Source organism: Podarcis erhardii (assembly GCF_964252035.2).
Source record: "Podarcis erhardii genome assembly, chromosome: 7".
NCBI classification, from domain to species: Eukaryota; Metazoa; Chordata; class Lepidosauria; order Squamata; family Lacertidae; genus Podarcis; species Podarcis erhardii.
In genome coordinates, this window is record NC_138511.1 from 88,956,658 (window position 1) to 88,982,100 (window position 25,443).

The 25,443-nt window shown below is 48.1% G+C and overlaps 2 protein-coding genes across 2 annotated transcripts; both read right to left on the reverse strand.

Moving 5' to 3' along the window:
* Positions 1-175: 175 nt before the first annotated feature.
* LOC309347748 (cytochrome P450 2A13-like) lies at positions 176-25,423 on the reverse strand. Its single transcript, XM_081872519.1, has 16 exons — positions 25,196-25,423; positions 23,763-23,925; positions 22,917-23,066; positions 21,772-21,932; positions 19,821-19,997; positions 18,204-18,345; positions 17,882-18,069; positions 16,926-17,067; positions 16,659-16,835; positions 5,850-5,948; positions 5,364-5,524; positions 4,232-4,408; positions 3,186-3,327; positions 2,845-3,032; positions 679-820; positions 176-588 (listed from the first exon to the last, which is right to left on the reverse strand). The coding sequence occupies exons 1-16, from the start codon at positions 25,373-25,375 to the stop codon at positions 407-409; spliced, it is 2,571 nt and encodes an 856-aa protein (XP_081728645.1). The 5' UTR covers positions 25,376-25,423; the 3' UTR covers positions 176-406.
* LOC309346081 (cytochrome P450 2A13-like) lies at positions 8,118-11,670 on the reverse strand. Its single transcript, XM_081869762.1, has 4 exons — positions 11,496-11,670; positions 11,024-11,256; positions 8,691-8,853; positions 8,118-8,329 (listed from the first exon to the last, which is right to left on the reverse strand). Exons 1-4 carry the CDS (start codon positions 11,518-11,520, stop codon positions 8,133-8,135), a joined length of 618 nt encoding a protein of 205 aa, XP_081725888.1. The 5' UTR covers positions 11,521-11,670; the 3' UTR covers positions 8,118-8,132.
* Positions 25,424-25,443: the final 20 nt, after the last annotated feature.

The following is a 25,443-nucleotide window of genomic DNA, read 5'->3' on the forward strand; positions in this document are numbered from 1 at the left end:
CCCACAGCTGCGCATCTGTGCATGCACAGGTTGAGATTTGCCACTTCTGCGCATGCACAAACCACGATTTAGCGCTTCTGCGCATGTGCGACCACCAAAACCCGGAAGTAACCCATTCCAGTACTTCTGGGTTTCAGCGGTCCATAACCCAAAAAAACGTGACCTGAAGCATCTGTAACCCGAAGTATGACTGTAATGTTAAATGTATTCTACAACCATGACAGAGGAAGGAAATTCCACAAATGGAAATAGAGAAAATGGAGGAGCTTCAAAAGAAAGGATGAGGGCATGAGATGGTTAACCTGCTCAGGCCCTTTACTTGTTGAAGAATGCCCCCTCTTTTGTCACTTGGGTGGCCAAGGTAGGTGACAATGGGACTCCGCTTCTCCAAGACACCTGACCACCTTCAGAGGGGAATGGCGCACATTTCATAAAAACGTGGGACATTGAAAAAGCCAACCAGCCTGGGAGAGATGTCTATCTTTTCAGGAGGGATGGGGGATTTGAAGCGGAAGTTCTGCAGGATGCTGGTGAAGAAGAGGAAAAGTTCCGTTCGGGCCAGATGTTCTCCAAAGCAATAGCGCTTCCCTAGGAAAGAGGAGGAAGGTGAATATGGGCTTTCACAGTGCCTTTATAGACAGCTAAGGAGTGTCTGGAAATGGAAGGGGACTCACTCACCAGCAGAGAAAGGCATAAAAGCCTTATTCCTCTTGAACTGCCCGTTGTCATCCAGGAAATGTTGGGGGTCAAACACATCTGGTCTTGCAAAGTGTTGGGCGTCTCTCAGCACAGACCCGAGCATGGGAAACACTTCAGTCCCCTGAACAAGAAAGGAAGAGAAGTGAGAAGATACGGGAGAAATGGGAGATTCTTCTAGGGGGCAAGAAATCATTCTGAGATTTGGAGGAGCAAATCCTGTGATCAACCACCAGGCCCAGTAGTGTACTGGTCAGTTCTGTACTACAGAAAACTATCATGGTGGCCCCCATAGCCATGCATCTCTGAGGAGAGTCCCCAAATGCAGGCAACTGTGACGATCCATTAGCAACCCTCCAGTACTAATATTCAGAAGATGATGACGATGACAATGATTATTAAAATGTCCTGTTTTTGTGGCCTTCCCACATCTGGTTGGTAATAACTTTGCCTTCATGAAGTTAAATTAGCAGCTGCTCCATGTAAGAAAAATACCTGTAATGGTTCTAGGGGGTTGCTCGTGTGTAAGTTGTCGCCACACCTGGCTGGGCTACCTGGGTGAACCCTGTCTGTCCGGACAGCCACCCATCCGTGGCTGTCTCAATTGCTGGCAGAATCCATCAGTGGGCGTTTCTTGAACTTCTTCCAGCAAAGAAGTTCTTTGACGCCCAGTCTCCTCCTACTCTCCCTGCGCGGAAGGGGAGGGTGTGGGCAGCGGAGGACCCGTGCTCTCCCCGCTGGTCTCCGGCGAGGAGTCCTGGAGCCTTCTCTCCGATTCCCCCATCTGCCCCCCTTCTCCACTAGTGCTACGCTGATTTCCTTCCCCAGCAGATGGGCTGCCTCTCTCCCTGCTGGGACCCTCTCCGGCATCCCTCTGGAGCCTTCCCTCCGCCTCTGGCTCCAATGGCAGTTCCCTGACAATACCGTAGCTTTTGGAGAGTTAGAACTAAGCCACCTTTCAGCCTCATAAGAAAACCCACCACCACTCCTTTGGGGAAGAAGGCACCAAGACAAATGGGCCTAACGTAGTGTCATTTGGCTGGGCTCTGTCGGAGGCTCCGTACAGCTGAGCTGCAATGGCTCTCCTCCTCGTCGCATCTTCCGAATCCACCAGGCTCTCCTCCTCCGATGGTGATTAATGACCTAAGCCTTTGATGAGGCTTCAGGCACGCTCCTCCATCATGCAGAGTACCCAAACAGTAGAAGGAGCCAAGAAATGTGTGCTACATCACTACATTTATTTCTAACTATGCAGGACAGAAAAGAATATGCATCTGCTCTCTGTGAGAGTCAGTGAACAACTGGAACACAGAAACAGCAAACCAGTAACATCAACACCCGTCTCCCGTCTCCCGTGAGACTTCCAACAGTCTGGAATGTAAACAGAGTCTTGTGACTCCAAAAACTGCACAGTGGCATAACAGAAATCTAACAGGCTCTTCTGGTCTTATTTTGGATTTGACTCTTATAACCCTAGAGCGGTGATGACAGATAGGCAGCGGCGTAGCGTGGGTTGTCAGCACCCGGGGCAAGGCAAGTAATTTGCGCCCCTAACCCCTAACCTGCCGCCGCTGCCAGCTTCTTCTTGCTGCTGCCTGGGCTGGGGTATTTACGGTAAGGTAGCCATGGCAGCGGCGGCAGGTCCATGTCAGGTGATCTGAGGCGAGTTGCCGCTGGCGCTGCCGCCCAAACGACACCGCTTGCCCGGAGGAAGAGGAGGGCAGAGAGGCGAGGAAAATGCAACATGGCCCAGCGGCTGCAGCAGCAGCGGCGGTGGCGGGGCTGTGAGGGGGGGCTGCCTGGCGCGCCCTCCGCGGCCCTGACGTGCGGGGATTGCAGTGAGCGCTGAGAGCCGCTGCCTGCCAGACGCCTTCAGCCCGGACGCGCGCACAGCTCGCCAGTTCCGCGAGACATGGGGCTCTGCTACAGCCTGCGCCCGAGGCTCTTCGGCGTCTCCGGAGGCGGCGAGCGCGCCCCCCAGATGTTGCTCCCAGTGCGGCCGGCCCCCCCTGCACCCCCCACGCTACACCACTGCAGATAGGTCAGGGACAGAGGTACCTAAGGGAATTTTGTCGGCCTTCAAAATATGTCTGGAGATTGTACTGAATGGCAGAGTCTTCGTCTCAGGAATTAATGGAACCACAATACCTTGGGAATGGTGTATCCCCAGAACTGGGTATCACGGGTCACACGTCTTACTACGCCTGTTGGGACCAGATCTGAGAATCTCTGGATCTCGTGGATCACAGCATCCGTATAGGGCATCAGGGGACGGTCATCCATGTTGGGAATGCGATTCTGGCCAATCACCCGTTCAATCTCTTTGTGGACCTTCTCTGTTGAGAAATCAGCAAGATGTGACCAAAAGTGCACCTTCAGGGAACTAGACAAGGATCCCAGCTCATAGCTGGGAAAACAAAGAGGGACCATCCCATAGAAAGGCAAGGAGACACCTCTCCGCCCTTTTTTCCAGCCCTTTCCCCATTCACCTTCGATCTCTGGGTATTTCAGTAGAAGAAGGAAGCCATAGCGCAAAGTGGTGCTGACCGTTTCTGTGCCAGCGAAAAAGACATTGAGGGCCGTCATAACAAGATTCTCTTGGAAGAACTCTGTGTTTGGGTTTTCCTTTTCCTAGGCAGAAGGAAAAACAAGAAAAGAAGATGTTTCACTTGTTATATCTTAGTAAAGGTAAACATAAAGGTAAAGGGACCCTTGACCATTAGGTCCAGTTGTGGACGACTCTGGGGTTGCGGCGCTCATCTCGCTTTATTGGCCGAGGGAGCTGGCGTACAGCTTCCGGGTCATGTGGCCAGCATGACTAAGCCGCTTCTGGCAAACCAGAGCAGCGCACGGAAACGCCGTTTACCTTCCTGCCAGAGCTGCACCTATTTATCTACTTGCACTTTGACGTGCTTTCGAACTGCTAGGTTGGCAGGAGCAGGGACCGAGCAACGAGAGCTCACCCCATCGCAGGGGATTCGAACCGCTGACCTTCTGATTGGCGTGTCCTAAGCTCTGTGGTTTAACCCGCAGCACCACCTGAGTGCCTGCTTTCTATGAAGATCTCTCTCCTAGTGATTGGCTGAGGGGGAAGGGACAGTTGTAGAGTTCTGAAAAGCAACCCAATGATTGTGTAGGAAACAGAGGGCTGGGTGGAGAGGGAGGGAGCAACCACACAGTCCCTTTGTGCAGAAGGCAAAGGAGAAGTGCCTGCTGAATCAGGCCCATCTAGTCCAGCATCCTGTTCTCACAGCAGCCAACCAGATGATCCACTGGGAAGGAGGGTTCAAACACAACAGCCCTCTCTCCTTCTGTGGTTTCCAAAAACCGGTATTCAGAGGCATGGTTGCAACCAACTCATGGAGGGTAGGGCACAGCCATCCTGGCCAGCAGCCTTCAATAGAACTCTCCTCATCAATGTGTTGAATCTTCTTTTAAAGCCATCCAAGTTTCAAAATGTTCCTGGTTGAAACAGGGTCTACAAAGTTTCCTTACACAGAAATTGACCATCGTACTTAGAAGAACACAATCGTACCTGTTGCATTTTCACTAGGAAGCAATCAATGAAATCCCGAGGGTTGTTGGGGTCCAGGGTCTCCTTGTTTGCTTTTACCTTCCTCACAAAGAACTCTTTCATGAGCAAGAGCTTCTTGAAGGTTTTCTCTTGTGGGCCAGGCAGGTGCTGCATGATGCCCGAGAACATCTCGTAGAGCTGCGTGTGTCGGGTTTGGAGGAATCCAGAGTTATCAGGAGGAAGAGAGGGAACAGATATTGAACAAAGTGACTTGAGATTGATTTTGGGGGGCAGGGAGAAGCAGGAGTTCCTCTTTCACTTGGTTCCTCTGAGCTCCGCACAGAAACAACTTGGTACCAAGTGCTGACTAAGCTATAAACCTGTCACAGACACATCCTCAGGGCTTGACTTCCCCTTTGTGATGGACAAGGGTGTAATGAGGACAAGGATGAAGAGGAATCAGATGGTGTGTTTGAAACAACATTGTCAAGTTGCTCCAGGCAGAGCCTGACCAAAGAGCAAGGCAGATCAGGAGTTGCAGCACCATGGAGAGCTCAGAGTTGGAACAGAAAAGCTTGTTCCAACAAATGTCAACACTACAGTGGTACCTTGGGTTACATACGCTTCAGGTTACATATGCTTCAGGTTACAGACTCTGCTAACCCAGAAATAGTACCTCGAGTTAAGAACTTTGCTTCAGGATGAGAACAGAAATCATGCTCCAGCAGCGCAGCGGTTGCGGGAGGCCCTATTAGCTAAAGTGGTGCTTCAGGTTAAGAACAGCTTCAGGTTAAGAACGGACCTCCGGAACGAATTAAGTACTTAACCCGAGGTACCACTGTATTATTATTGGGCGGCATTTGATTCGGGCATGAAAAGCACCGGTGAGAGTTCTGGTCCAGGCTGTGGTGGTATGGAAGAATTTAATGCGTGCCTTTGTTAGTCACCCTCACTCAGACCTCTGAATGTGATCTCGCCCCTTAGCAGGTGATGCTACAGCTTCTGATTAGTCTTGACCACTGCTGGACATGGGGGTAATGACAGAGCCCCACAGAGAGCTGGCTGTCCTGCGTACCATGCCTTCAGCAGGTCAAGACAAATAGCATTAGTCACAAACGCACAACAGAAGTTCTCCCCTTCCCCTCCAACTTACCTGTCCCCAAGAGCTGGAAACAAACTGGTAGGTTTCCTGCATAGTGGTGAGCAAGGAGAGGAATTCCTCATCTTTATATTCAAAGCGGTTGCCAAAGATGATGGAGCTGATGACGTTTGACACAGAGCGGCTCAGGATGTAGGTGGGGTCAAAGGGTGCACCTAGAAAGAGAGACACACCCTCCCTCAAGTCACTCAGCCCAGGAACAAGTCAAGGCTACACTTGACTTGCAAAGCTGCCCAGTCCTTGCCTTATCCATGTTATGGGTTGAAATCTAGGCCTCAGGCAGGACACAGAAAACCTCACCGGAGTTGACCTTATGTCCATCTTAAGTTGATGAGAGTGGCAGAAAACCACCTGAGCAAAAGGCCTCCAGGGAAAGTGCAGGACAGGACGATTTGGACCCATGTTTGTGGTGGTGGGAGAAGGGCTGTCATATGGAGGATGCAGCAAGCTCATTTTCTGCTGCCCCAGAGGGTAGGCTACATGTCACAGATTTTTTAGCTGTGATTCCTGAATTGCAGGGGGTCACGGAGCTGGCAGGGAAGGCTCCGGAGCCGGAGGAGGAGGAGGAGGGATGGGAACCTGTAAAAGAGGCAGGAGTAACAGAGGGTGGAGAGCAAGGGGAAGGCACTCAGGTGGCAGGAAGGCTCTGTGATTTTAGCGAGCAGTAACACCTCTCTACCAGCTCAGGCACAGAGGGAGAGGCAATGCCAGTTCCTTTTGCGCAGGACCGGAGAGGGATAAAACACAGGGAACAAAGAATCATAGAATCATAGAATCACAGAGTTGGAAGAGACCACAAGGGCCATCGAGTCCAACCCCCTGCCAAGCAGGAAACACCATCAGAGCACTCCTGACATATGGTTGTCAAGCCTCTGCTTAAAGACCTCCAAAGAAGGAGACTCCACCACACTCCTTGGCAGCAAATTCCACTGTCAAACAGCTCTTACTGTCAGGAAGTTCTTCCTAATGTTTAGGTGGAATCTTCTTTCTTGTAGTTTGGATCCATTGCTCCGTGTCCGCTTCTCTGGAGCAGCAGAAAACAACCTTTCTCCCTCCTCTATGTGACATCCTTTTATATATTTGAACATGGCTATCATATCACCCCTTAACCTCCTCTTCTCCAGGCTAAACATGCCCAGCTCCCTTAGCCGTTCCTCATAAGGCATCGTTTCCAGGCCTTTGACCATTTTGGTTGCCCTCCTCTGGACACGTTCCAGTTTGTCAGTGTCCTTCTTGAGGTGTTTGGGATTGCCTAAGCTGCTTTAGATGCCTGTTGTCTTTGTCCATGGAGTTTTCTTGGCAGGGATACTGGAGTGGCTTGCCAGTTCCTCCTCCAGGTGGATCACGTTTGGTCAAAACTCTCCACTATGACCTGTCCATCTTGGGTGCCCTGCTCGGCATAGTTCATAGCTTCTCTGAGTTATTCAAGCCCCTTCGCCACGGCAAGGCAGGGATCAAACTGCGAGAGGCAGTGGAAGACAAAAGTGCCTGGCGTGCTCTGGTCCATAGGGTCACGAAGAGTCGGACATGACTAAATGACTAAACAATAACAACAAGCTGCTTTGCTGGAGGAGGAGCCAAAAGCTCCCACTTCTGGGATCTGCAGCGGACAATTCGGACGCATGAAGCTATGCTCTGCATCTTGTAAATAGATGTAAATAAAGACATCTCTGAATGAGCAGAGGTATTTCTTGTGAAAGGCCTCCCAAACCCATCACACAGGGGGATTGGTCTATGTTACGGCTAAATCTGGGTGCGAGGCTGCTCTGCCACCCAGCTCGTCAGAATAAGTCCGCGGGTCCCTGCGGAGGAAAATGAGCTCAGCCGGAGACAGGAGCAAGAAGCAGAAGATCCAAGTTTATTGTGCAACAGGTTCAAGGCGAGATTGAACAGCGAGAAAGGGGTTGCATAAACTTTTGAAACTTCCCTCCATGTCCCAGAATACAGTGCAAAATACATCCCAGTTACATCATGAATACATTAAGGAGAGGTTGGGTTACACAGAATTAACATATGGAGGAGGGAGGGGGGAATATGCAGAGCTGGAGATATGCGCAGATCAGCACATCCTGAGTACCGGTGATGAGAAGACAATGGTCCATGTACTGGCATTGCCCGGAGGAAAGATTTGGCAGAGTGATTTGACAGGATTAGGGTTGTGACACCTTGCTTGAGGGATTATGGAGGACAGGGGAGGTGTGATGGAGTCCTAGAGAAATTGAGCAAATTGGCACGTTGATTTTCTATGAATTTTATAGATTTTAGTCCCTTTTGACATTGACAATTGGAAATAAATTGATATATTGTAGCGAAGAAGAAGGTGAAGAAGACATGCCCCCCCTTCCGTATCAGTCTAGAAGACCCTTGGGGTCCCTTCAAACCCTAAAATTCTGCACTAGATGAGCCACTGGCTAGATTCAGCAGGGATTTCTTATGTTCTTATGATGTCAGGTGAAGCAGGAGTGCTCAGCTCCTGAGCACTAACTCCTGGTCTCTGAACATTTGTCTGATTGTCTCAGCAACATCCTTGTGCAAAACTGCATGACCCTTTCGTTTACTAAGACTCTACCATGGACCAACTTCAAGGTGTGAGTCCAGCTTCTAATATTATATGAGAGAGGGAGAGTTTCAATTCGCAGAAAGCACTATGTGTTTAATGGTGCTTTCCTTCGACGTTTTCGCCCTTGACGTTCATCAACAGCTCTCAAAATGGCTTGCAGATGACCAACATTCAAACACTCGGTTCACTGTCAAACATTTCTATCACCTCATGAAGCAACATTTCTTGAAGTTACAAAAACTGAGCTCACTTTTTGTTGCCCTCAGGGATTCCAGCAGGAAATGGGCTTCCTCCAGGATCCACTCTTCGATGGATCTCTTTCCCATCCCAAAAGTCCTCAGCGTCGTGATGGAGAAGCGCTGTAGCTGTTTTTCCCGTTCCCCGTTACTGAAGCCAACCCCTGAGAAGCAAAGGAGTGAGGAATAAGGAGCAGGATTGAATGACATTGTGGCTGAAACCACAAAAATTTAGATTTTTTGCTTTTTAGAATATGGTTTGGTCTGAAAGATCCAGTTTCAGCTTTTGAGAGAACATTCTAAGTGTAAGGTCTGTGTGTGTGTGTGTGTGTGTGTGAGAGAGAGAGAGAGAGAGAGAGAGAGAGAGAGAGAGACTTCCCTCAGTAAGAGGGGTTTAACAATGATCTACTGCATAGGACCATGAGAAGGGCCAATGAGACTCTCCAGTGCTAAGCGTGATAAAAAGGGCATATAAATGCCAGTAATCATGTGCTCAGGCCAAGGATTGCCCAAGAAGAGACTGACCGTAACCCTGGAAAAACCAGTCCAACGTGGCTTGTTCTCCACGGTCACTGAAATCTTCATCCTGGTCCACCAGGGCCTCCTTCACAGCATCGTATCCACACAAGACCACAACACGGCGGGGCCCTAAGTGGATGGTGTAGACAGGACCATATTTCTCACGCATCTGTGAAAAGAGAATACAAGGAGAGCCTGCTGGTCAGGTTAAAAAGGGGCACATCTAGAGTCCAACCAGATGCCACTTCTGGCAAGGTTACCAGATTTTTTTCAAAGAATTAGGGGACACTTTTTTTTTTTTGACAAGAGGAAAAAGAAGTTATTAAAAATGTTTATTTATTTAAATTTTAAAAGTAATATCTTCTCTTCTGTGGTCTCCTCTGTTGCGTGGTCTTCCTCTGGGCCCGGCCTGCTCTCTTGGAGAGCTAGCCACCGCGGAGTAGGCTTAAGTCAGGCCTGGGCTTGGCCACCTGCTCTCTTACTTCTCCTCAGTGGCGGCGGCGGCAGTGGCGTGGCAAGGTTGGGGCTCCCCTCTTTTTTCTCCTTCCTCTTTCTCTCTCTTCCTTCTCCTTCTCCTCTCCTCCTTCGCCCTGTGTCGCCTCCGGGGTTTTCCTGGCCCCGGAGTGCCACTGGGCAGTTGGCTGGGTGTCCACGTGCTCTCTCTCCTGCCTCGATTTTGGTTGTGGGAGGGTCAGCAGTTCCCCCAGTTGACATGCCGGGCGTCCCCAGTCCCCCCTTGGCAGTGGCGGCAGCAGCAGCTGTCTCAGCAGCCCGGAGCCAGCCTGGTAGCGCAGTTGGCTCTGGCTGGCTTCAGGAGCTGCTTGCTCCTGCCATGGCGCCCGCCATGTTACCTCGCCGGAAGTCCCCATATGATGTGTCTTGTGCCGTTGAACCCATCACGCAACATTCATTCCCTACTATTAAATCTACAACACTTAACACATAAATCCGGGGACATTAAATGAAATCCGGGGGATGGATTTTGTCTGGGGACAGATTTGTAAATCAGAGGACTGTCCATGGGAAATGGGGACGTCTGGTAAAGCCATTTCTGAGTTTGGGAGGAGAGGGGGTTGCGGGGCTATCCCCTCCCACACACGCGGGGGCTGGCCTTTTGCCCCCGCGAGAACAGGGAATCCCCGGGCGTGCCTTTGACCCAGCCTGCCAATCGGTGGGCTGGGGAGGCGGGGCCTAGCCTATTTAAGGCCAGGCACGCCCGGGGACCGCCCTCTTTCCCCTTTCCAGCTAAGCAGGTTCCCCCCCCCATCCCACCCAACCTTTAGGCTTAGCTAGCTATGACCTTGCTATGGACTTCGATTGGTCGCCGCAAGGGGCCTGGTAGGAATTTTTCCAATTTGGCGCACTTCTAGCCTTTTGGTTTTTTCACCTACCTCGTAGCAAACGTCACAACTTCCTCGGTATTGGCGGTTAGGCATTGGCAGGGGTTAATTGTGCAAATGAAGGGGGGAAGGAAGCGCCATCACCTTCCCCCAATGAAAAGGGTAGTCCGGTAGAGGACTCCGGGGAGCGTTGCCTTGTCCGAAACCTAGGGAGGTAAGGGCCTCCGGCACGCCCCCGAGCGGGGACACCCGTGGGATCCTAGTTGGCGTACTTCAACAGGACTCCCACGGCTTGTGGATAAGCCTTCCCGGTCTCCATGCTGGGTAGTCGATAGGAGCCAATGCCTAAGGCCAATACCTTTCAATTCTGTAATCAATAAAGTTGTGGCCTTTTTATGCCCATTAACCTTAAATAATGTGTCCAGTGTCTTCATTTCACATGGGGGAGGGGACTTGCCACGCAACCATACCTTCTGGGAAACCTTCAGGCAAGATGCAAACACAAGAGCTCTCTTCCCTCGTGTGGTTTCCAGAAACTGGGATGCAAAGGCATTGTTGCCTAGAACCGTGGAGGCAAAGCCGATCCATTGTGGCTATCAGCTATCGGCACTTCCCTCCATTTCCACACACCATTAGGCAGAGGGATGGAGAGGGAGAATCAAAGTTGCAATGAGACAAGGGAGAAGGCTGGGTTGGCAGACTAGAGTGATCTTCATTCACCAAGAGCATATAATAATGATTTTATAACCACAATTCAGAAAACGGATAACTGTGCTATGAAGCATCATAGAATAGAGCTTTCCAAACTGTTCATGTTGTCGACACACTTTTAAAGACATGTGTCATTTCGCAACACAGTCATTCAGTATTAGAAGCAAACTGGACGTTAAACTAACCCGTTTCCAGCCCTGGGGGGAGGAGAGAGATATCTACACACTGCAGCCAACACACTAACGTGTCGTGACACACAGTTTGGAAAGCTCTGTTACAGAAAGTTACCTTCATGAGTGAACGGTACATATCACTTGTGTTGACTTGGAGCAGGTTCCCGATGAAGGGGAGGGGAGTTGGTCCAGGCGGCATCTGGCTTTTGCGGTGCATCTGCCGCCATGTTGAGAGGACCATCAGGCAAGAGAGGCAGATGACCAGGAAAAGGGTTGCTGCTCCGAGGGGATCCATGGGGAGGTTGTGGGTGGCCTGTGGAGCTCTGCAGGCAATGTGTTGCTGACCAGCTGGGAAGAGAAAATACCTGCGCAGCCCGAGGTGAGCCTGCTACATACCTTTGGAAGAACCTCCTCTTTGAAATTGTGCAACCTGTTTACTCTCTGCTCAGGGTCTTCTTTCAAGTCAAGAGAAGACCTACCAGAGCAAAGTTCAGATGGACAGATAGTGGAGACAGGGAGTTGTCTGCCCAAGTCTGCACCCCCAAGGGAGCTTCAAGGAGTCCCAGAGTCAAACACAATTCTCTCACCACGTTTCTCAGAATTCTGTATCATTTGACAGGGTCTCTGCTGCTGTAAGACTAAGAGGAGAGCAGCAGAGATAGAATTGTAGAATTGTAGAGCTGGAAGGGACCCCAAGGGTCATCTAGTCCAACCCCCTGCAATGCAGGAATCTCAGCTACAGAATCCCTGACAGATGGGCTTCCAACATATGTTTACAAACCTCCAAGAAAAGTCCACCACCTCTCGCAGGAGTCTGTTCCACTGCCGAACAGCTCTTATTGTTAGAAAGTTCTTCCTGATGTTTTGTTGGGATCTCATAATTTGATATCTTCCATGTCTCAGCCATTCAGATGTTCGAAGATGTATGGACTATACGGAACTTGCCGAACTGACTGGGAGACTCTGGGACCAGAGAGAAGAGAGGGTGGAAGAAGATTGGAAGAAGTTTAAAGAATATTTGAAAAAAATATATGTTATTATTTAAATCTTAGAATAGCTTTGGAAGTGGATATAGGCTGTAGGGTTAGCAGTAGAAGATAGTGTATTTTAAAATAGTATTATTTGTATTATTTGTATTATTTGTAAGGGATAATATGTGAAGATTATAATGGTAAAAGTAAGTGTGATTAAAAAATGGTTAAAATTATGATATATGTAAACTGCTAAAGATGAGGTAAAATGAAAATCAGATGGGGGGATTTGGGGAAGCTCACTTAACAACGTTTAGAAAAAATAAGGATAAGACAAGAATTTGTTTGTATTCTTTGTTTTTTGTTTGTGTTGTTTATTAGTGTTATAAAATGAATAATTGTTTTTGGAAAAAACCCCCACAGATGTTCAAAGATGGGTATCATATCTCCTCTCCTCTCAGGACTCCTCTCATATCATATCAAGAGATATCCTGATCTATTTACCAACTTTCCTTGTTACTTATTTCTGCATTTCCCCCCCCCCATGGCTAATTTTTGAATGGAGATGTGCCATAAAACCTGATCCTCTAGGCACACGTGTCTATTTCCCCATCTCTGTTAGGAGTGTTTGCAGGGTCCACATGCAACAGAAGTGCCCAGTGTTGCCAAAAGGTTACGCTAGAGAGCAAGAGTGCAGCAGTGTTTTGCACTAGCTGCAGCTTCAGGACCAGTATCAAGGGCCACCCTACATAAAAGTGTGCTACAAAAATCAAACTTGCCTGCTAGATCTCCAACAATGGTGTTGTGGAGCAGGGACAGGCAGGGATGAAGTACAAAGCATTTATTTCCCAGGATGAACGTGTTGTCATTTGTCTGTGCACCCCATATATACAGTGGTACCTCGGGTTACATACGCTTCAGGTTACAGACTCCGCTAACCCAGAAATAGTACCTCGGGTTAAGAACTTTGCTTCAGGATGAGAACAGAAATCGTGCTCCGGCGGCGCAGCAGCAGCAGGAGGCACCATTAGCTAAAGTGGTGCTTCAGGTTAAGAACAGTTTCAGGTTAAGAACGGACCTCTGGGACAAATTACCGTATTTTTCCCTCTATAACACGCAGATTTTTTCTCCTAAAAAGGAAGGGGAAATGTCTGTGCGTGTTATAGAGCGAATGTGTGGTCCCTGGAGCCAAAAAATCAGGCAAAAATCAGGCAAAAAATCAAATCCCGGCGCTGCACGGAGAAGCGAAACCTGAAAAGAGGAAGTGGCTGCTTTCCGGCATTCTGCCTCAGGGTCTTACTGCCCACCCTCCTCTGTTTCGTTGCTGTGTTTGCTGAAACGGAACAAAGAGCAGGGAAAGCCCCTCCCCTCCAGGCAAGCAGAGGGGAATTCCTCTCTGTGCTGCTGGGGGAGAGGGAGAGAGAGGGGGGAAGGGAGAGAGAGGGGGGAGGGGGAGGGAGAGAGAGGGAGGGAGGGAGGGAGAGAGAGAGAGAGAGAGAGAGAGAGAGAGATATGGCTGGCTTGGGTGGGGGGAAACTTTTGCCTTTCTTTCCTCCCTCCCGTTAAATCCCTCTCCTGCATTCTTAGCCAGCTGCTTCTCTGCACACCTCTCTCATGTCCCTTCTTTGTTTTTCCTTCGCTCCCCACTTAAAATGTGGTTACAAAGCATAGATCCACATGGATCCTCAGGATCTTTGCATTGGGTCACCCCAAATTCACCATCAGATCACATAGCATGTCCATGGCTACAGCCTGCACCAAAAAAATCAAGCACCCACTGTTGCCTGGGGCTGCAATGGTGCAAAAACGTGGTTACAAAGGATGGATCCACAGGGATTCTCAGGATCTTTGCATTGGGTCACCTCAAATTCACCATCAGATCACATAGCATGTCCATGGCTACAGCCTGCACCCAAAAAATCACGCACCCACTGTTGCCTGGAGCTGCAATGGTGCAAAAATGTGGTTACAAAGCATGGATCCACAGGGATTCTCAGGATCTTTGCATTGGGTCACCCCAAATTCACCATCAGATCACATAGCATGTCCATGGCTACAGCCTGCACCAAAAAAATCACGCACCCACTGTTGCCTGGGGCTGCAATGGTGCAAAAACGTGGTTACAAAGGATGGATCCACAGGGATTCTCAGGATCTTTGCATTGGGTCACCCCAAATTCACCATCCGATCACATAGCATGTCCATGGCTACAGCCTGCAACAAAAAAATCACGCACCCACTGTTGCCTGGGGCTGCAATGGTGCAAAAACGTGGTTACAAAGCATGGATCCACAGGAATTCTCAGGATTTTTGCATTGGGTCACCCCAAATTCACCATCAGATCACATGTCTGTGGCCACAGCATGAAGCCCAAAAATGATACATCCACTGTTTCATTCAGAATGTTTTTTCCCTTGTTTTCCTCCTCTAAAAACGATGTGCGTGTTATGGTCAGGTGCGTGTTATAGAGCGAAAAATACGGTAAGTTCTTAACCCGAGGTACCACTGTAATAGCTTTTCTCAAGAAGAAATCTGGCCAAATAAGCCAAGCAGCGAAAGGGTTCAGTTATATTACCATGCACAGCTCAGGGTTAAGCAGCCAGTTTTATTGTTAAAAATCCCATGTCCCTTTATTAGGGCCAACCAAAGTGTCACAAAAGATTGAGTGAGCTTTTGAGTTTACCAGAATCTTCATCAGGTTAAGTACGGCGCGGGCAGAAAGGGACTGGAGGGGGATAGACCACTGGTTTGGTATTAAAACAAAAAGGGCAGCTTTGATTTTCATAGCACAACCTTAGAAGAGCCATGTCTACAGAGGTTGTTGTGTAGAGAAATGCACTTCAGAATTTCAGTTTGCCACAACACCTGGACCCTAGGAGATTCGGATAGAGATAGCTCTGGGATGGTATTGGTACAACTGAACACGGGTCATTTTTGTGCCCACTAAGAGGTTGTACAAGGACTGCTTCTGTGCATACAAACTATCCTGGACTTTGTGTTCATCATCTGAGGCCCTTCTTTGTGTGCCTCCTCCACGAGATGGCTGGAGGGTGCCAACGTGAAACAGGAACTTTTCTGTGGTGGCTCCCTGTCTGTGGAATGCTCTCCCCAGGGAGTTTTGCCTGGAGCCTTCATTATATATTTTTAGGCTCCAGGTGAAAACATTGCTCTTCCACCATACAGCCTTTTAAACATGCCTGTTGAAAAGGAGTTGTCAGGGAACTGCCATCAGCTCAGAGGCGAGAGGTGGAAGGGCAGTTGTGTTACAGGGAGCCTCCGAAGATCTTCCGAAGCTGTGGGGAGGGGTTGCAGGGACCAGGAGATGCTAGGGAGAGCCTCAACACCGAGCCTGAGCAAAGCAGAGGGGAGGCAAGTCCCCCTTTGCCAGCGCCCACTCTGCGCAGTAGGTTTCAGCACAGAGAGGGGAGGAGAAGGATGGGGGTCACACGACTGTTATGCTGGGGAAGGTACAAGGACCATCCACTCCCAGATTCTGCTAGCGTCTGAACTGGACATGAACTTGCAACACTCTTCACTGTAAATAGTTTTGCACTAAGAATAAAGCCTGGAAAAGACAGGTTGGAGTCTTGCCTGTTTGCTCTCGAGCAACCACACCACCACCTGACAGGAGTGATGGACATTTAAGACTCCTTCGTGTGCCCAGAAAGTTCCCTTCTTCAGAAATGTGAACAGCCCAGTTCTGAACAAAAGCCCATCCCCATTTGGAGTCTAGCCAATGAACCCAATAAGAATCGGACTGTTGGTATTCTGAAAATGCAAGATTATTTCTCTCCCTGCTGCCTGTCAGGTGTCTGAGTCGACTTTCCCCAAACTTTGAAGCACACGTTGCAAAGAAACTCCCATCTGATAATTCAAGAGAGAGTATCACATGTGATATTTTGGTCAGTCGCAAATAATTTAGACAATACAGTTGAGAAGGAGCTTCTTCTTCTTCTTTCCCTTTTTTAAAGGGGGAGTGTGGCAAATGTGTTTGAATTTTTTACATGAAATTGCAAGAGACCCAGCCCTATCTCCCTCTGACTCAGGGGGCTATACCTCCTGATATTTTGGCTAGATATAAAGAAGATAAACATATAGCTAGGAAGTGGATAAAAGATACTTTGTAAGCAATAATCATTTCTCTAGGACTAGTCACATCTTTGAAGGAAACAAAGGTGGAAATTTGAATTAGACTTTCTGCTCATGCCTCTGTGAGCATTGTGTTTGTTGTTTAGTTGTTTAGTCGTGTCCGACTCTTCATGACCCCATGGACCAGAGCACGCTGTGAGCATAGAATAGATCAATAAGGTTCAATAGGGGGCATAATATGGTGGGTAGAGTGAACTGTTCTACAAGAAAGTGGGGTGAAAGGACAGCTCCAAAGTGAAATCTGTGATCTCTTTATTCACAACATGGGAACAGCAACTGACATTAGAATTTTGAGGGATGCTTTTACAGCTGTGATTCTGGTATGCCTTATAAATAGAAGTGCAGGTAAAAGAAGAGAATAGAGAACCAAAGCAAAATATTTATCTTGCAGCTTCCTCAATTAGGGGTGCAGCAGAAAAATGAACATTCACAAGAAATAAGGCAGCAAGATACTAAACATGTAGACAAAGAAGTAATTCCAGAAAATGGGAAAATGTTAAACATTGCCATTGCTAAAATTATGGGTGTGTGGACATTAGGTTTGTGTGTGTGTGTGAGAGTCTCCTTTTGGGTGGCCAAGGTGGGTGACGATGGGGTTCTGCTTCTCCAAGACACCTGACCACCTTCAGAGGGGAATGGCACACATTTCATAAAAATGTGGAAGGGTGGCAAAGCCAACCAGCATGGGAGAGATGTCGATCTTTTCAGGAGGGATGGGGGATTTGAAGCGGAAGTTCTGCAGGATGCTGGTGAGGATGAGGAAGAGCTCCATTCGAGCAAGGTGCTCCCCAAAGCAATAGCGCTTCCCTAGGAAAGAGGAGGAAGGTGAATACAGGCTTTCAGGGTGCTGTTAGACACGACTCAGCAGTGGCTTGGAATGGAAGGGGACTCACTCACCGACGGAGAATGGCATAAAAGCCTTATTCCTCTTGAACTGCCCGTTCTCATCCAGGAAATGTTGGGGGTCAAACACATCTGGCCTTGCAAAATATTTGGGGTCTCTCAGCACAGATCCAAGCACAGGGAAGACTTCAGTCCCCTGACCAAGAGAGGGAGAGAATCTTAGAACCATGGAAAGGACCTGTGGGCGAACCAGTGCAGCCACCTGGTGATGAAGAGATCTCAACTAAAACTTCCAAGGCAGATGGCCATCCAACCTTGGTTGAAAAAACTTGATGGAAAGAGATTCCACCACCTTCTGAGGGAGCCCTTTCCACAGTCCAAAAGCTCTTACCCTCAAAGAGTTCTTCCAGATGAAAAGGAAAGGGGGAAATGGCTTTTGGAGGGTTAGAATTAAACCCAGAGCCTAGGACTTGCCAATCAGAAGGTCGGCGGTTCGAATCCCCGCGACGGGGTGAGCTCCCGTTGCTCAGTCCCTGCTCCTGCCAACCTAGCAGTTCGAAAGCACGTCAAAGTGCAAGTAGATAAATAGGTACCACTCCGGCGAGAAGGTAAACACCGTTTCTGTGCGCTGCTCTGGTTCGCCAGAAGCAACTTAGTCATGCTGGCCACATGACCCGGAAGCTGTACGCTGGCTCCCTTGGCCATTAAGCGAGAAGAGCGCAGCAATCCCAGAGTCGGTCACGACAGGACCTAATGGTCAGGGGTACCTTTACATTTAAGCCCCATAACCACCACCACTCCTTTGGGCAAGGCAGCACTAGAAGACTTGGAACCAACATCACATTATCTGGCTGGGCTCTTCAGGTCTTATTTTGGATTTGACTCGGATACCCCCACAATGGCAGACAGGTCAGAGACAGAGGTGCCTCAGGGGGATTTGCTAGCCCACAAAACATGCCTGGAAATGGTACTGAAGGGTGGAATCTAAGGAATGAATGAAACCACAGTACCTTGGGAATGGTGTATCCCCGGAACTGGGTATCACGAGTCACACGTCTTGCTAACCCCAAGGGGAGCATGTCAGCGAATCTCTGGATCTCGTGGATCACAGCATCCATGTAGGGCATCAGGGGACGGTCATCCATGTTGGGAGTGCGACTGCAGCCAATCACCCGTTCAATCTCTTCGTGGATCTTCTCTGTTGAGCAATCAGCAGGATGTGACAAAAAGTGTCGAATGCCCCTTCCGGGGAGCTTAACAATGATCCCAGTTCATAACTGGCAAAAACAAAGAGATTTCTCCACCCTCCTTTACAGCCCCTTCCGCATTCACCTTCAATCTCCGGGTATTTCAGTAGAAGCAGGAAGCCATAGCGCAAGGTGGTGCTTACAGTTTCTGTGCCAGCAAAGAAGACATTGAGGGTCGTCATAATGAGATTCTCTAGGAAGAACTCTGAGTTTGGGTTTTCCTTTTCCTAGCAAGAAGAAAAATGAGGAAAGAGGATATTTCACATATTATGTTTTGCGATAGGAGGCAGTCAGATTGTAGCCTATCTATGAAGCTCTCTCTCCCCTACTGATTGGCTGAGCTTCAGTGATGTCATGCAATGAGGGGAAGGGTCAGTCGTGGAGTGCTGAAAAGCAGCCCAACGATTGTGTGGGGAACAGAGGGCTGGGTGGAGAGGGAGGGAGGAGTCACATAGTCCTTTTGTGCAGAAAGGTTACAGAGGCAAAGGAGAAGTGCCTGCTGAATCAGGCCCATCTGGTCCAGCATCCTGTTCTCACAGCAGCCAACCAGATGATCCACTGGGAAGGAGGGTTCAAGCACAACAGCCCTCTCCCCTCCCGTGGTTTTCAACAACTGGTATTCAGAAGCATGGTTGCAACCAACTGCGGAGAGCAGGGCAGCCATCCTAGCCAGTAGCCTTCAACAGAACTCTCCTCATCAATGTGTCAAATCTTCTTTTAAAGCCATCCATAAAATTCCCGGCGTGCTATAACCTTAGGGAGAACGTAATGAAAATTATTTATAGATCGCACCACACTCCAGCAAAACTTGCGAAATGTATAAAGGCAGATCACCAATCTGCTGGAAATGCAAAAAAGAGACAGGGTCATACTTACACATGTAGTGAAACTGCACAGTCATCCGTGAATTTTGGGATAAATTATACAATGATTTCAAAAAGTTTTTTAGGTTTACATTCAGAAAAAGGCCAGAAGCCTTCCTCCTAGGTATAATGACACTGGAAATCGGAAAAGTTATAAGACCGTTGTTTATGTATGGAACTACAGCAGCCAGAATATAAATGGTAAGAAATTGGAAAAATGAAACAGTACCCACGATAACAGAAAGGCAGACTCTTACAATTGAATACCTACAACTGGCAAAGATGACGGGGACAGTAAGAGGGCTTTACAATCAGAAAGTATACAAAGAGTGGAAAATATTCAATGATGACTTAAATACACACTGTACAAGTAACAAGCTCCTTGCAGAATTAAATTGATCCTTGTAAAACCCAGTGTAAATGTTAATTTACCAGAGTACAGGAAGATAAATTAGGGCAAAAGAAGGCCGTGCGTTAAATGTAAATAACAATACAAGTACAATGAGAAGAATTGGAAGTCTCTTATTTAGAAATTGAACGAACGATTATATAATAATGCAAATTTCTTTTTTCGGTGTGTTTTTTTTCTTTTTCTCTCTCTTTTCGTCTTAATCTTTTCATTTTATCTTTATGTATGTATATATTCACGTGTATATATTTGCATTTTAATTCAATAAAGATTTAGAAAGAAAGAAAGAAAGAAAGAAAGAAAGAAAGAAAGAAAGGAAGGAAGGAAGGAAGGAAGGAAGGAAGGAAGGAAGGAAGGAAGGAAGGAAGGAAATCTATAAAGTTTCCTTACACAGAAATTGATCATAGTAACTAGAATAACATAATCTTACCTGCTGCATTTTCACTAGGAAGCAGTCAATAAAATCCCGAGGGTTGTTGGGGTCCAGGGTCTCCTTGTTTTCTTTTACCTTCTTCGTAATAAACTCTTTCAGGCCCAACAGCTTCTTGAAGGTTTTATCTTGTGGGCCTGGCAGGTGCTGCATGATGCCTGAGAACATGTCGTAGAGCTGTGTGTGTCGGGTTTGGAGGAATCCAGAGTTATCAGGAGGAAGAGAGAGAACAGATATTGAACAAAGTAAGATGAAATGGATTTTGGAGGCAGAGAGAAGCAGGAGTTCCTCTTTCACTTGGTTCCTCATTATCATGGAAGGTTTGGAAGAAACAGGTGGCTTGAAAAGAAGGGAGAATGGAGAAGTGTCTCTCCAAGAAGAACAGACAGAAGGTACTTCTGACTCCACCCAGACAGAACTTGGTGCTGACTAAGCTATGAATTTGTCACAGACACAACCTCAGGGCCTGACTTCCCATCTTTGAGGGACAAGGAAGGCAATTTGGAGGGAAAATCAGGGTGTGTGTGGCGGAATTGCTTACAAAGCCAGCAGCTTCAATATCTCAATCTGGAATTATCTCAGGTTGAAGCAACATTGTAAACATTGTAAACAGAAGGTACTCCTGACTCCACCCAGATATAACTTGGTGCTGACTAAGCCATAAACTTGTCATGGACAAAACCTCAGGGCCTGACTTGTCCTCTCTGAGTGACAAGGAAGGCAATTTGGAGGAAGAATCAGGGGGTGGAGAGGAATTCCTTACAAAGCAAGCAGCTTCAGTGTCTCAATCTGAGATTCGCTCTGGTTGAAGCAACATTGTAAACTTGCTCTGGGCTGAGGTAGAACAGGAGTTGCAGCACCATGGAGAGCTCAGAGTGAGACGCTTGCTCCAACAGATATCAAAACCATTTTTAAGCTTCTCCCAGGTTCTGCCCACTTGTGAAGAACTTAGTTTCTGCTGCTATGGAAGATTGTAATATTGGCTTTTGTTGGCCAGGCTCACTCAGACCCCTGAATGTGATCTAGCTCCTTAGTTGGTGATACTGCAGCTTCTAACCCTGCTTCTAACCCTGTTTCTTGACCACTGCTGGTCTTTGGGGTAATTCCAGTGGTGGCTGTCCTGCATACCATGCCTTGAGTAGATTAAGAGAAAGACTCTCCTCCCTGAAAGAGAGGGGAGTGGTTGTGGGCGGGAGCCCGAGCTCCGCCTCCCCCCACTCACCTGGCTGTCACACGACCCCACTGGAAGGCACCCAACCAGGTGCCTCCGAGGGGGCGTGTTCAGCAGCCTAAATGCTGTGGCGCCAGCCCCTCCTCGGCCTCATTCTCCTTCGTCCTGTCGCGAGTCACCCACCCTCCACTCCCTTTGAGCTCAGGGTCTTAAATTTTCTTTGGCCTTGCTATGGACCTTAGGTTGGTCGCCCTGGTTGTCCGGGGGGCCTGGTAGGAATTTTTCCATTTGGCATTAGGCCTTTTGGGTTTTTCGCCTATTTCGTAGCAATCGTCACAACTTTTGTGGTATTGGTGGGTAGGTTAGGCATTGGAAAAATGTGTTGTGGTGTCGAAGAGCTAGGTGTGGCCATCGCCTATGCCTTCAATATTTTGGGTATTCCGTTAAAGGAATCTGGCAGTCGTGTATTCTGTCCGATGCCTGCTTGGCGGGAGGCCATGGCACGACCCTCGGTGACATCGGGGGAGAGCCTATAGTTGGATGAGCATCAACAGGCTCCACCTACTGGTGAATAAACCCCTTTTGTTTTAGACATCCAATGCCTAAGCCAATACCTTTTCACTGCTGTAATCAATAAAGTTGTGGCCTTTTCTTGCCCATTAACCTTATAATTCGTGTCCTTGTGTATTCATTTCACATTGCGGGGGTCGGGTCCTCGAACCACAAATTGCATTATTCACAAACTCATGATGGAAGTCCTCCACTTCCCCTCCAATTTACCTGTCCCCAAGATGTGGAAGTAAACTGGAAGGTTTCCAGCATAACGCGGAGCATGGAGATAAACTCCTGATCTTCATATTCAAAGCGGTTGCCAAAGGTGATGGAGCTGATGATGTTGGACACTGAGCGGCTCAGGACATAGGTGGGGTCAAAGGGTTCACCTAGAAAGAGAGACCCCCAAGTCACTCAGCCCTGGAGCAAGTCCAAAGTACACTTTGCAAATCAATTCAGTCTTTAATGGTGTTTTCTTTCATCTGCCTGTTTCTCCCTCGCCATTCATCTAAAGGTGGCTTACACAATATTAATTAGAAGAGTATTCACATAAAAACCACAATTACTACTTTCTGTAACAACTCATGGAACATCATCAAAATTAAACCAAAAGATTCAGTTTATCAGCATTCAAATTCTCAGTTAACCGTCAACAGTTTCAATCATATCATATCATATCATATCATATCATATCATATCATATCATATCATATCAATCTTTATTACGGTCCAGAGACCCAAGAAATCATTACAAAGCCATGCACAATTCAAACAGCCTATCTCCAGGTTAAACAAGCATTTTGTTTCGACTTAAAGATAGGGATCATTGGTTGTTGCAACCACTGATAAAAACTTCACCACTGCTAATGTTCTAGCATTTGTGCAGTCTTCCAATAGGAACCTGACATAGTGAGCCTCTGATTTTCCCAGGAAAGGTACCAGCAAGAAGAAGAAGAAGAGTTTGGATTTGATATCCCACTTTATCACTACCCTTCAGGAGTCTCAAAGCGGCTAACATTCTCCTTTCCCTTCCTCCCCCACAACAAACACTCTGTGAGGTGAGTGGGGCTGAGAGAATTCAGAGAAGTGTGACTAGCCCAAGGTCACCCAGCAGCTGCATGTGGAGGAGCGGGGAAGCGAGTCTGGTTCACCAGATTACGAGTCTATTGCTCTTAACCACTACACCACACTGGCAAGGGTAATATCAGTTCAGCCCTGGCTTGCTCATATTTCGCACAGTGCAACAAAATATGTTTTAAAGAATCGATATCCTGAGCACATGAGCAAAGTCTGTCCTGGTAGGGAACTCCTCTCAACTTGCCATCCATCTATAATTATGCCACATTTCTTGAAGAAACCAAAACTGAGCTCACTTTTTGTTGCCCTCAGGGATTCCAGCAGGAAGTGGGTCTCTTCCAGGATCCGCTCTTCGACGGATCTCTTTCCCATCCCAAAATCCCTCAGTGTCGTGATGGAGAATCGGCGCAGCGGTTTGACCCGTTCCCAGTTACAGAAGGCAATCCCTGAGAAGCGAAGGAGGAATAAAGGGAAGGAGGTACACACAGTGCACACAGTGGGAATGTGGCTGGAAACACACAGTGATAGAGATATCCACCCTTCATTTTCCAATCTTGTACAGTTCAGAATTTGGGAGAACAGCCTAAGATATGATGTGGGGTTTTATTGTTATTATTATTATTATAGAGGGAGAGAGACTCTCTGGCTCATTTACCTCCTCAGTAAAATGGATATAAGGGGACGTGGGTGGCGCTGTGGGTTAAACCACAGAGCCTAGGACTTGCCAATCAGAAGGTTGGCAGTTTGAATCCCTGCGACGGGGTGAGCTCCCGTTGCTCAGTCCCTGCTCCTGCCAACCTAGCAGTTCGAATGCACGTCAAAGTGCAAGTAGATAAATAGGTACCACTCCGGCGGGAAGGTAAATGGTGTTTCCGTGCGCTGCTCTGGTTCGCCAGAAGTGGCTTAGTCATGCTGGCCACATGACCCAGAAGCTGTACACCAGCTCCCTCACCTAATAAAGCGAGATGAGCGACTGGACCTAATGGTCAGGGGTCCCTTTACCTTTACCTAAAATGGATATAACAATAATCCATGGCACAGAAGCACCATTGAGACTCTCCGGTGCTAAGCTTGCTAAAAGGTACCATATAAATGCCAGTAATCATGTGCTCTGGGCAAGAATAGCCCAAGAAGAGACTGACCGTAACCCTGGAAAAGCCAGTCAAACGTGGCTTGCTCTCCACGGTCCCTGAACTCTTCAGCCTGATCCACCAGGGCCTCCTTCACGGCATCGTATCCACACAAGACCACAACACGGCGAGGGCCTAAGTGGATGGTGTAGACAGGACCATATTTCTCATGAATCTGTGAAAACAGAACACAAGGTGAGCCTGCTGGTCAGGTTAAAAGGGAGCACATCTAGAGTCCAGTATCCTCTTTTCAGAGTGACCAACCAGATGCCCATTATGGGAAACCTTCAAGCTGGACCTGAATGCAAGAGCGCTCTCCCCCGTGTGGTTTGCAGAATCTGGGATGCAAAGGCATTGTTGCCTACAACTGCGGAGGCAACGCAGATCCATTGTGGCTATCAGCTATTGGCATTTCCCTCCATTCCCACTTTCCATGAAGCAGAATAATGAAGTGAGAGAATCTGTATCTACAGCACCAAAGTGACCTCTCTGGGGTGCAAGCCTGTGCAGTGTGTAGGGGGGTCCTGGGCTGCCCAGACAGCAAGACCCCCCTCTCAGCCTCCCTGATGTGGTCCAAGGGAAAACAGAGCAATACACTTGGCAACAGCTTGGCTGCGGGAGTTGCTGGAAGGAGGCATTCAAGGCACCATCCAAGCGCCTTAGGGACTCCACTCTGGATTTGCATATGGTTTAATCCTTATCCCCGAAATATATCCCACAAGGCAGCGGGTCCAGATTCCCCCCCCTCGGGGTTTACTCCTGAATCCTTTCCCATGAATGAGTGTAACCGTGAAGCAGAGGAGGTTTAGGATCAGAGTTATCCTAGATTGTCTACCTTCTCAGGTTGATGAGCTCCTTCTTGCCCCCATTTCTCCCTTCATGCAGAAACTGCTTTCTTGACTGTTGGACCTGCTGTTGGTCTCTGTCTGCTGCAGCCCATCATTGCATACAAGGCACCTCCCTAACTCACTGAGGGTTTGCAACCCATTGGATCCCTTCACCTCTTTTAGCTGGTGAGTTTCCTGGGGTCTGGCCACTGTCACATGCTGACAGCTTCTAATTATATTATTATATTATATTATATTATATTATATTATATTATATTATATTATTATAATTTTCTATACCACCCTAGACCTGAAGGTCTCAGCTTCTCGGAGCCATGGAGGGGAGGGGGAATTAACAACCCCAAAGGAACATGCTGTGTCCCCCACCAGGTATACTGCTTCTCCCCAACACCTCATATACCTCAGAGAGAGAATCAAAAGCTGGAGAATGTGGTGGAAGGAGAATTAGGAGGAGATGATGAGTCAAGTGGGAGAGAGAGAGACAGAGAGAGAAGGGTGGTTGGGCGGATTTTATGGAGTGATCTTCATTCAGCATCAGTATATAAAAACGATTTGATAATAACAAAGCAGAGAGTGGATAACTGAAACTGAAGTTACCTTCATGAGTGAACGGTACATATCACTTGTGTTGACTTGGAGCAGGTTCCCGATGAAGGGGAGCGGAGTTGGTCCTGGCGGCATCTTGCTTTTGCGGTGCATCTGCCGCCATGTTGAGAGGACCATCAGGCAAGAGAGGCAGATGACCAGGAAAAGGGTCGCTGCTCCCAGGAGATCCATGGGGAGGTTGTGGGTGGCCTGTGGAGCTCTGCAGGCAATGTGTTGCTGACCAGCTGGGAAGAGAAAAT

Bases quoted from the DNA above. Each gene is read 5' to 3' on its own strand.
- LOC309346081 (XM_081869762.1), bottom strand. From the start codon at position 11,520: ATGATACAGAATTCTGAGAAACGTG. The intron at 11,257-11,495 runs GTGAGAGAATTG...TTCTCTTCCCAG, and splicing joins ACAGAATTCTGAGAAACGTG to CTGGTCAGCAACACATTGCC. The intron at 8,854-11,023 runs GTAACTTTCTGT...CTCTTTTCACAG, and splicing joins TGTACCGTTCACTCATGAAG to ATGCGTGAGAAATATGGTCC.
- LOC309347748 (XM_081872519.1), bottom strand. From the start codon at position 25,375: ATGGATCTCCTGGGAGCAGCGACCCTTTTCCTGGTCATCTGCCTCTCT. The intron at 4,409-5,363 runs GTAAGTTGGAGG...CGACACACGCAG, and splicing joins TTTCCAGCTCTTGGGGACAG to CTCTACGAGATGTTCTCGGG. The intron at 821-2,844 runs GTATTGTGGTTC...TTTCTTGTTCAG, and splicing joins GGGGATACACCATTCCCAAG to GGGACTGAAGTGTTTCCCAT.